This window comes from Fukomys damarensis, unplaced genomic scaffold (genome assembly GCF_012274545.1).
Source record: "Fukomys damarensis isolate Sample0158 unplaced genomic scaffold, DMR_v1.0_HiC HiC_scaffold_14, whole genome shotgun sequence".
In the NCBI taxonomy this organism is placed as follows: Eukaryota; Metazoa; Chordata; class Mammalia; order Rodentia; family Bathyergidae; genus Fukomys; species Fukomys damarensis.
Genome location: NW_022900926.1, coordinates 22,239,546 through 22,250,974, shown reverse-complemented (window position 1 = coordinate 22,250,974; position 11,429 = coordinate 22,239,546). Strand labels below are relative to the sequence as shown.

Below are 11,429 nucleotides of genomic sequence, written 5' to 3'. Positions count from 1 at the left end.
AGTAGTAGTAGTAGTAGTAGTAGTAGTAGTAGTAGTAGTAGTAGTAGTAGTAGTAGTAGTAGTAGTAGCGGTGATGGCTCCGTGCTTATTTGTTGAATGAATAAACTAATGAATGAAAGGCAAAGAGGCTTGTAGGGATAGGAGGCACATCATCAATGTGAGTAATTTACTCCTGACTTAAAAATAGTGGGTGTTCAAAAACACACTTTCTACATCAGGGACTCACTGTTTTGTTTTCCCTGGGGTAGGTGTGTTTTATCAACCTGAATGTTATAGCTTCTTCAGGTTTTCATATTATCTGATACAGCTCCAGGCACTTGTGTAAATGGTAGACCAGCACAGTGGTGTGCACCCACAGGCTATGGCAGGAGAATTGCAATTTCGGGCCAGTTTGGGCAACTTAGCAAGGCCCTGTCTCAAAACAAAATGGGCAACTGGGTGTGGTGACAAATGCCTGTAATCCCAGCCCTCAGGAAGCTGAGGCAGGAGGGTTGCTGCTGCAAATCTGGGTCAGCCTGGGCTACATATCGAGTTCAAGGCCAGCCCGAACTGTATAATGACATCCTGTCTCCAAAAAATTAAAATTAAAATTAAAAAACGGGCTAGGGATGTAGCTAGTGCTTCCTGGGTTCAATCCCCAATACTGAAAAAAATATCATACAAATGAAAAAATAAGCGCACACATGTTAACTTTGGACCATGAAGGAGCGTGAGAGTTTACCTGTGCTAAAGACTCCATTAGGTTCCGCACCACCTTGTCTTGGTCCTCCGTCAGGATTCTGTGCAGGGTGGCTCGCCTCTCGCTGTCCTTCCGCAGCATAAAGAATCCGGAGTCTTTTTCCTCAGGGGAGGGGGGGGCACTGTGATCTTCAAAGTTTTCATCTGGAATGCTGTAATGACGGGGCAGCACCAGTCAGCTTCCTGTGTAAGACGACACACTTCCCAACGTACTGCTTTCACCAGTGGGGTCAGGTCCTTACCCTAGAAAGAGCGTCCGTATTCCTTTCACATCTTTTTCTCCGCAGGATTTGGCTCTGGTTTTGAAGGAGAAGGGATCCACCTTTAGCTCCGTGTCGGGGGAAACAGAGCCGTACTCGCTGCTGCTGCTGGTGTCCTCCACTAGGACAGGCACTGGCAAGGAAATGCTCCGGAGGTACTCTGCAGGGGCAGAGGGAGAGGGTCGTTAGGGCTGGGAACGCATACACACAGTGTACGGAAGCCTTCTCCGGCAGAACAGTATCGAGGGTCAAACTAAATCACGCTACATAAGGGGCTGGCCAGTGACTGCGATCGGGGTGCCTTGGAAGGGGTGAGGAGCAGGATGCGGACTGCACATCGCAGGCTTCAACCTGCCGGCCTCATGACACAACTCTGTCCAAGGCTGCATGTGGAGAAGCACTCCTTGCTAACAGAGCTTTGGAAACGGATGGCCTAGAGATCTCTAAGGTCTTTCCAGCTTCTCAACACTACAAATCTAGAGCAAACCTGGGCTTTTCCTTTCTCTGGCCGGAGACTAAGGCAGCACGCTAGAAGTCACTTACCTGTCATCAAACACTGGTTTTAAGGAAAGGACTTTTATCAGAAACACCTTTGATATTTCAATGCTACAAATGTATTTTACTAAAGAAGGCAGGTATAAAATTTAAAACAACATCAACAAAAAACTCCTGTTGCCTGGAAACCCCTTACCGAATTCCTCTTGTGCTGGGCTTGAGTCAATCATTTCCCAAGTGTCAAAGATGGGAGGCGTCAGTCAGCGGGGGTGGGGGTGGGGTGGGGGTGCCTAACTCATCCTGTGACCACAAACCACTGCGCACGGTTGCTAGTCTGATCTGAGGGATGAACAAATCTGTGAAGCACTCCCTCCGGCCTCTGAATTAACAAATGCCCGAAAGCAGATAGGCTTTCACCTTTCTTTTGTTCTTCCCTTCCTGCAACTATTTTCAAATTCTGTATCTTAAGATTCTGTATGTGTGTTGTATCATATGTTGTCAATATAACCCTAAGAAAACATACAAAATATGCCATAATTCAATGGTAGTTATTCCTAGAGGACGTGATTTGGGATAACTGATTTTCTTTTTCCAAACTTTCTACCATAATCAAGTTTGTTCACAATCAGAACAATGTTATTCAATATATTTTTCATGAGAAAATATTCAACAGGTAGGAATATACCTTACAGAGAGCTTAATTTACCTAATAACTCATTTCGTAAAGATCCAGAAGAGGGAAGCAATCCCATTACACAGGAGGAGACGACATTTCTCTGAAGACGTAACTGCCCAGATGCTGGGAGGCTCTTCCATCCTGATCAGTCTCGCAGAGTCTAACCATACCCAGGAGCACCCCAAGTCATACTGTCTTGCAGGTAGGACACATCCCAACCTAGTTATATCAGAGATGCCTGTTCTACTACGCCATGCCAGAGATGGGTCAGGTGAAGAGGACAGGTATCCTAGCCGTCCCAACTCTAGTTTCACTGTGCAGGGAGTGGGAGAGGAGGTGAACTAGGTCTAGCTCCCAAGGATAGTTGATCTCGGGGGAAATGTTGTTCTTACTGGTTGCTAACTCGAAGTCTTCCAGGGACGAACTGGTTGACCTACCTGTTGTTACTTAAATGGTTCTGTAGCTGAATCATTAAAAAGCAAGAAGCGAGAGGAAACCAATGCGTGTTGCTGAATTTTCCAATTTAACACCACAGTGTCTCAAAGAAGCCCAAAATGGCTACACTAAGGAGATACAGCGGGGATGTGCCTAGCAGATAGCCTTTCACAAATTCACTTGACTATGGAATCATTTTCTTCTAGAGCAGCTCTGGGGCCTAACATTTTATGGGCCATATTTTAGGCTGTGCTATTAAGCAAATGTGTGACTTCTTGTTAATAGCAAGATTGAGTAAGAGGAGAAAGGCTTGTGGTGGAGGGGTGCTTTTGAGATGACATTTCTGGGGTGGTCTAGGCTAACCCATGCCCACTTCAGTGACAGCAGCAACTGAATTTGGAGAAGCAACTTTCAGAATGGACGAAACTTTGCTATTTGGGAGCAAAATTTTCATTGCTATAAGATGTCAAGGCTCTAAAGGTAAATTCTGCTGACAGAAAGCCATCTGGTCTCTTAGCTTGATGGAACAGCCAATCTCCTTCCTAACAAGAGGTAAAACCTCCAATGGGGCTGATTCTTGGTGGCAATTGGTGACACTCTTTACAGGGCATGAGACAATCGGAAATGGAGGCAAGCAGTATTTGTATCTCAAACACAAAATGCACATTTCCTGGGGAATAATAGATGGGCTCTACCTAGACACTGTGATGTGCGGAGTTCCTACCACATGTTTCTGTAAGTGCATGTATAAGTATGTCTAAAGAAGAGAGAGAGTAAGACTTTGAATTATCCTGTTTTATGCCTTTCTGGTCACATTACATGGTTTGATTACCCAGTAATGAGAGGGCTTATGTCATATCCATGAGTTTTAAGGGTGCTATAGATACTGGCTGCCTAAAAGGAGACCTAATAAGGTAAAATTAAATGTTAAGGATGGAACTCAGAGCCTGTCATTGTGCCTGGTCCCTGGTCTGGGAAATAAAGGGACTTAGATGCTCTGCAGGCCCTGTAGATGTGGCCCTGATTCCTCCTTGCCTGCTTTTAAATTAGTGAGTCTCCTTCTAGATTGCTCCCCATTCACTGCACTCATTAACCCAGCATAACTGTTTACAGACTATTCTGGAGAGAGGCAGCCAACAGGACTTGCTGGTAGATTGGAGGGAGGGATGAGAAAACAAGGAATCAAAAGTGATCCCCAGGTGTCTGGCCTCAGAAGGTGAATGGATGCATACACTATTTATATATATTATGATAAGAAAAAAATACAGGCTGAAGGGGCAATTGATTTTTAATGGGGAAGGGTGGTAACTTGACAGTTCAGTTTGAGAAGTGAAGAGGTGTGATTTGAGTCTAGGGTTCAGAAGATGGGGCTAGAGATATGATCTTGACGGTATGTAAAACAAATGATGACACAGTGTAGGGAAATATGCAAGAGAACATACAGCCTAGTTCTGCAAAACACAAGTATTTTAGTGGAAAAATGAAGGGAAAGGAGGTGGCAAAGGAGAGTGACAAGGAGCGGCCAGGAGAGTGGCAGAGAACAGGGGATGAAGTATCTGAGAAGCCCACACAGGACAGTGCTGAGGCAACAGGGGCCAGCTACTTGGGCCAGGAGCCAGAGAAGTTGAGGAGATGGAGAAAACTTGTTACATTTGCCTCTGCGCATCTCATTGGCAACCTGGGCCTGAGCAGTTCAGTGATCAGGTGGCAGAGGAGACACCGGGTTGTCAGGAAGGAAGAGATGGAGAAGACCCGGAGACAGTGCACTTCAAGACACGAATATGTGATGGGCAGCAACAAACCAGAGCCATCTCCCGCCCCCAGACAGGAGCTCCGAGTAATCTAGGCCCATGAACTGGCCAGCCACTCACCCCTCCCCACCGCAGCTATCCCTGGCCTCTTACTAATGGCACTCTCAAAGGATTTTGGACTCACATCCCTTCCCATCTTCCCCTAAAACAGAGTGCAGCATAGCCACATATGACTAGTGGCTAACATACTAAGTACTGGGCAGTGAGGAGGCTGGACATTATTATCACAGAATCATAAAACCACTGCTGGCCTATATCCCCAGATTAAAATCTTTTCTTGGCTCTCTGCCTCTCCTGCTAACCTTAGCATTTCATGAAGAGTCTTTTGAGATCTGATCTGGCCTACCACTTCCAAGGGACTTTAAGCACAAGCACTGCTGAGCCTTTGGGACCCTTAACACAGAGCCCTTGGGTTCACACATCCTGGTACTAACTCATACCGGGAGTGGCCAGCCCTGGCCCCCACTCCCTACCCACCTGTTTGTCCTCATCTACAAGGTCCTACTCCACTGGAAAGTCTTCCTTCAGACCACACACTCAGGCTGACTTCAGACACTCTTTTCTCCTTTCCAACCCCCTCTGGACTGACTAAATTACACTGAGGTAGAAGCCTTTTGCCTGTGTCTACCCTATAAGAACAAAAACAGCTCCTGAAGTCAGGAACTCTGCCTTATCACTAGACATTCGGGGTGCAGAACACTTCCTGAGCACACAGTAACTGCACAGCCGATGTTTAAGTTAAAATGAATTACTTAAACCTTTGGACCTCCCTGTAGTGATAGGAGAGGTGTTAGGGTTAGACAAATCATGCGCTATGGTGTGAACAACCCACCAAAGTGCATGCTGAAGTTTATTCCCTATCATGGGATTAAGAAGTGGGGCCCGGTGAAACCTTCACGTAGTGACTGGATCATGAGAGCCCTGCCCTCATGAATGGATTGATTCATTCATGGATTCATTGATCAGTGGTAAAAGGGTTATCGTGGGAGTGGCTCTGTCATAGATGCAGCACTCTTTGTCTTCTTGCTCACCATCTGAATGCCCTGTCTTGCCATGGGGAGCCATTTGTCGCCTTGGGACTCTGCAGAGAGCGCTGCCAGCAGAAAGGCCCTTACCAGATGCCAAGAAGACGCACGCAGCATGCTCTTGGACTCCCGGAACTGTGGGCTAAATCAACTCCTTTTCTTTACGAATTATCCAGTCTGTGGAATTCAGCTATAGCAACAGAAAATGGACTAAGACATCACATTTCTCCCCAGAGTGGAAGGAGGGCCCCACCACCAGGAGGCCTCAGTACAGGGAGGACAGATACTGAAGGTGGTCCAGGGAAGGATCTGTATTCTGGCTTCAACAGGTGTAAGGCCTGTAAAAGATGCTCAGGGAAGGAAGAAGCCTGACCCTGTACTCATTTAGAAGGTGAGGAAGGCCAGGTCATGCTAACAGTTTCAATTAATAAAAGGCCTGAAGTTCTCAGTAACACCCCAGTGATCAACTGGGATTTTCTCTCTTGTTTAGCACCTGTGCCTCACCTCCCTGCAGAGAAGAGAGACGCATTTGTGTTCATTGAGTAATGATGTTCCTCCAACTGAGAGTCTGAACAGGTGTACCACGCAGGAGTCGGGAGCTGCCCCTTCTTTCAGGCCCAGGTCTCTTTCTCTCAGGTAAGGGAGGCAGACCAAAGAGGAAAGGTCACTGGGATGGAAAAGGCTCATGAAACTGAGGCACCTCAGGGAAGATCTGACTGAAGAGAATCAGGAGGGCCCTCAGGGAAAGAGCAGAGGACCTGCAGGCTGTGGTTCACAAATCTCAACTAGCCACTGAGCACGGTGGCCAGGGCAAGAAGAGGAGAGTGGAAATAACAGTAGTGAAAACGATCATAGGAAGGGCCTGGGGGGTTAAGCATTTTACATAAGGCGGTCTCATTTAGTCTTTACCAGAACCAAGGAGGAGGTGGTCTCATTGAACCAACTGGACAGCTGAGGTGATAGAGAGTAAGTCATGTCCAAGGTCAACTAATCAACAAGGAAACCCAGCTCTAACCCCAACACTCACTATCTGACTCTGTAAAACTCTAGGATCCTACAGCTCCTTAAGTAGGGTTAGATTCTGAAGCTAGTGCAGTCTGGATTTCTGCTGGATTATCCTGCATGAGGCAGAGGAGAGGGCAAGTGAGGACCACGTCTGACCAGCCCGGCAGATGTGGCCTCCCATGGCATCTCACCCCAAGGCATGTGCCCACCGAGAAGCTGGGGCAGAACCGCCGGCTCACCAAGCCTGTACTCATGGATTTACAGAAGCTCAGCACGTGACAGAAACGTGTTTCCGGTGAATGAAAACCCTGACGTGTGGAAGGGACAAGGCGATCACGGAGTGAGCTTCTAGGCACGGTTCCAAAGCCTTTCTACGATGTTATTTCACTTTATTCTCTAAACTAAATCTGTCAAGTAGGCATTGTTACCAGCGCAGAGTGATAGCTGAAACAAATAAAACTGCTGCAAGTCACACGTCTAGAAAATGGCTTAGGAGGGTCAAAAACCACCTCCTGAGCAGAACCAAAAGTAGGCTGCTCAGGAACCCCTGCACCAGAGAAAGAAGTAAGAGGCAGGGGTACAGTGGGTGGGTTGGGTCTCTCCTCAGAGTTGTAGAAGGAAAACTAGAGAAACTGTGCCTAGGAAACACAAATTAAGAGGCCTCCACTTTGGGCTGAGTGCTTTAGGGCATCCGAGGAATCTCAAAGATGTGCTGCCTGGTCCACAAAACCCATGCACAATGGAATTTAAACCCATCATGCCCATCAACCACCCACTCAACTGAGGAAAACCCCACACGAGGTTCATGTCTTTACCCTTTGAAATGCTTTAATTGATCTTCCGGGATCAAATCTATGTTCCTGGTTATGATCTGAAAAAGCCAACTGGAGAAACAACACCACAACTCCTGACCTCCTAAAAACAGAATGCGTTACCCCAGGGATGACAGAGGAAGACAGCTGGCATTGAAATTTTCTGCAGGAGAGCCAGCAGGTGGGCAACAGGCTCCTGGGTAGAAAGTAGGGACTTCACTCGGAAAGCTTCTAGAACACAGCCACCGGCTTGCATGAGAGTACAATAACATAAGCCTCTCTCCCGGAAGACAAAGGTGAGAGGTTTCCAAAGCAATGAGCCCAGCCAGGCCTGCAGCTGCACCTGTCCTTAGTATGCAGAATCGTCCCATGTAAGCAAGGGGCGAGGAGGAGGCAGAGGCTATTTACAAGAAGTATAAAATTTACCACACGGTAGGTACACCAGCCCTCAGTTCAACAGGCAAGGGTAAAAACAGACTCACCATTCGATCCAGCTGACAGAGCTGTGGGAAGAAAAGCAAACAGCAACATAAGTACATGCTGGCCTCGTTACCCTGAAAAATCAATACAACGAATGCTTGAGACGGGATCAGTGTCCTGCCCAAACATTCAAGCTGTCCATCCTCATCCAGTATAAACACAAAAAATATGAGGAACAAATTCATCTTTTACTTGTTCTTTCTGAAATGAGTTACGTAAATTGCAAGAAGACAATATGTTTTTATAGCTGACAATCTCTCTCTTTTTTGGGTAATTATTTGAAAAATGTGCAGGTATTTTCTACTGCTTAAAACCTATTTATTTTTTGTTTTTTTCAGACAGGGTCTCACTATGCAGTTGAGACTGACCTGGAACTCACTATGTAGCCCAGGATGGTCTTGAACTCACAGCATCCTCCTGCCTCAGCCTCCCGAGTGCTGGGACTACAGGCATGTGCCACCATGCCTGGCTTACTGCTTAAAATTAAAAGGACATACTACCTAGATGGCTTGGAAGTCTAATAACTCTCTAATAGCCCTGTAGTCCATTAGTGTAACTTGGGGTTTCAGCTCTAAAAGACTATATTTCACATCTTTCACACTTTAACTGCAGGATCTACAATGTCGGAATGCCATAAATGCTGGTGTATTAACTATGTACTACATGATGGAAGACTATTCTGTACAAGGTCCCAGTAGTAGCGAAACTGAGGGAATATGTCTTCCTAATACTTGAACCAAATGCCTGAGGGCACTGTGCTAATGTTTAAAGCAATTCCCGGGGATTTCTGTAAACAGATTCATTTACTTCTGGAAATGTCTTCCATCCTGACGATCAGAATGTAATGACTCTGACCCATATCCTCTTCAGTGCAGCCCATACCTGAAAGCTTAGGTTGTGTTTTTTTCTTTTTGCTGGAAACTTTTAAGAACTCATCCTCAAGTAAGTCATTAGCACAGGCTCTCTTGTCAGGGTCTGGTTCAAAACATTTCAATATGAATGCCTTGGCCTCTGCAGACATGGACTCTGGAATCTCAGGGTGGACTTTAAACATCCCCACCTAAGACATAAACAGAAAACAACAGTGTTTTGTTTTGTTTTGCTTCGGTTTGGATTTTTTGGGAATTGAACTCAGGACCTTGCACTTGCCAGGCAGGTGCCACGCCACTGAGCTAAATCCCTGGGCCAGAACAGTGTGCTTTGTCTTCCTTTTTTTTTTTTTTTTTTTTTTTTTGGTATGGGGATTGAACTGAGGTCCTACACACTAAGCTACAGCTCCAGACCCTTTTATTTTTTGAGACAGGGCTTCACTAAGTTGCCCAAGTTGGCTTCAAACTTGGAATCCTCCTGCCTCAGCCTCCCAGAATGCTGAGATTACAGGTGAGAGCCACTATGCCTGGATAAAACACACAAGGTGTCTTTTGAGTGACCATCCCACCACCTGTGCTCCAGGTCCCATCACTTGTCCCCTAGTGCAGCCAGATCCTTTATCATATACTACAAGGTCACGGCTTTTCCCAGTTATGACAGCGTGTGGTTTCTGTAGGTTACAGAAAGCTTACAGACTGCTTTTGTGATTTTATCAGTGACACAGGAGAGCAGTTAGCTTGAGACAGTAGAGAAGCATTTGAAGTAATGACATATTCCTTCAAAATCTCAGAACACATTCCTCAAAAAACAACAACACACTCTTTTTTTATTATTTTTTAAAAATTTTGTTTTGTTTTTTTGGTTTTTTGAGACAGGGTCTCACTATGTAGTTGGAACTCACTATGTAGCCCAGGCTGGTCTTGAACTCATAGCAATCTTCCTGCCTCAGCCTCCTGAGAACTAGGATTACAGGTGTGCACCACCATGCCCGGCAACAACACACTCTTAATTGAAAGCACTGAGTTGCTTTCAATGGCTACATGGCAGGTATCGTGCTGGGGTTTTTCCACTCCTGAGTCTCACAGAATCCTCCCAACACCCATTGGATTAAATGTTATCCCTCTGACACCAATGATGAAAATAAAGCTCAGAGGGGTGGGGGTACATGGCTATGAAAGGGTAGATCTGAGGTTTGAACTTCGATATGTTTGGATTGAAGTAAATGTTCTTTCCCCTAGTGCACAATTTGTGAACATTTTCCCTATTTCAAATAATCTACATTAAGAAATACTGAAATAAAAAGTATTTTATATCACAGTGAACAAACATTTTTTTTCAGCACTGGGAGTGAACCTAGGGTATTTGCACTGAGATACATCCCCAGCCCACTTTTAAAATTTTTTAAATTCTGAGACTGGGTCTCACTAAATTGCTAAGTTGGTCAAGCAGGACTTGAACCTGTGAAGAGTGCTGGAATTATAGATATGTGGCACCATGCCCAGCTGCTAAAAATTTTTAATGATGTTGCCATGTATTTAGCACAGAGGAAATATAAGGAAAGCCGTTTTTGTTAATATGTAGCTTATATAAGTGTATTCTTACATAAGCAAGAACGTGTAAGCGATAATTATGCAGCTTTTACTATGTGTGAGACACTAATTCTGTGTGCACTGTGTATATTACTTCTTAAAAAGCTCCTGATAAATAGGTATTGCTTTATTCTCAATCTTGGTTTTTTTTTGTTTTTTTTTTTTTTTTTTTTTTTTTTTTTTTTTTTTTTTGGTACTGAGGATCGAACTCAGGTCCTTGTGCTTGTGAGACAGGCAGTGGAACCACTGCGCTAAATCCCTGGTCCCTCAATCTTAATTTTGTAGATTAAGAAATGAAGATATAGCAGTTTAAATCGTGTCTAATGTTTCACATATCGTGATCATGTTAGAGCCTTGATTGGACCATGGTAGCCAGAGGCTGCGATCTCACCTCCCTCAGACAGTGTCATTTCTCAAGCACAGCTGAGGCTGGGCCAACAGTGACAACAGTGCAGCCTCAGGGGCTTAGCCAAGGAGGGAGAGGGAGAGGGAGAGGGAGAGGGAGAGGCTCTTCTTCATGTCAAAAAGACAGTTGCCTTCCCACCTCTCTTCACTCTTCCATGTCGGGTGACACACCTCAGTTTTATACCAGGGACATGTCATTAGATTGTCTTCCAGTTTCAAGTAAGCTACATTTGTACAAAAGAGGGAGGTGTGTTCCAGGCATGGTAGCACACACCTATAATCACAGCATTCTAGGAGGCTGAGGCAGAAGGGTCACAAATTCAAGCCCAGCTTATACAACATAGAGACCTAGTGAGACCTTGTCTCAAAATAAAAACTAAAGAAGGGCTGGGGATGTAGCTCAACGCAAAGGTCCTGGGGTCGATCCTCAATATGGGATGTGTGTGTGTGTGTGTGTGTGTGTGTGTGTGTATTTAGTCCCTTATAAGAAGCCATACACAGAAAGAATAAGGGCTGGCAACACAGCCAGTGTCTGGGAGAGGATGTCAGCGACCCTCAGAAATCCTTGGCATTACATGAACTTCACTGCCTGGGAGACAGCTGTCCATTGAAACTTCTTGCTGGTCTGGTGGAGTTACAAATGGACAAATTAATAGGCTAGAAGAGTAGATACATGAGAGTAAGACTGGGTTACTTAAAATAGCAGTTCTGTCTTTTTATAAATGGTCCTTCAAACATTAGGGAAGTAAAGAAAAATATTGATTTGATTGAATTCTTAAATGGATCAAAAATGTTCTTCTATCTCCCTAAGTGGCAAGTATTCAGACT

The 11,429-nt window shown here is 45.2% G+C and overlaps 1 protein-coding gene across 1 annotated transcript in view; it reads right to left on the bottom strand.

Moving 5' to 3' along the window:
• Window positions 1-11,429, bottom strand: part of Map3k5 (mitogen-activated protein kinase kinase kinase 5) — a 219,957-nt gene that overhangs the window by 30,784 nt on the left and 177,744 nt on the right. Inside the window, exons 21-24 of the mRNA XM_010626667.2 lie at window positions 8,620-8,797; window positions 7,740-7,760; window positions 981-1,158; window positions 722-890 (exon numbers count right to left, since the gene is read on the bottom strand). Of these exons, the coding sequence (XP_010624969.2) occupies window positions 722-890; window positions 981-1,158; window positions 7,740-7,760; window positions 8,620-8,797 (546 nt within the window). The remainder of the gene's footprint in view (window positions 1-721; window positions 891-980; window positions 1,159-7,739; window positions 7,761-8,619; window positions 8,798-11,429) is intronic.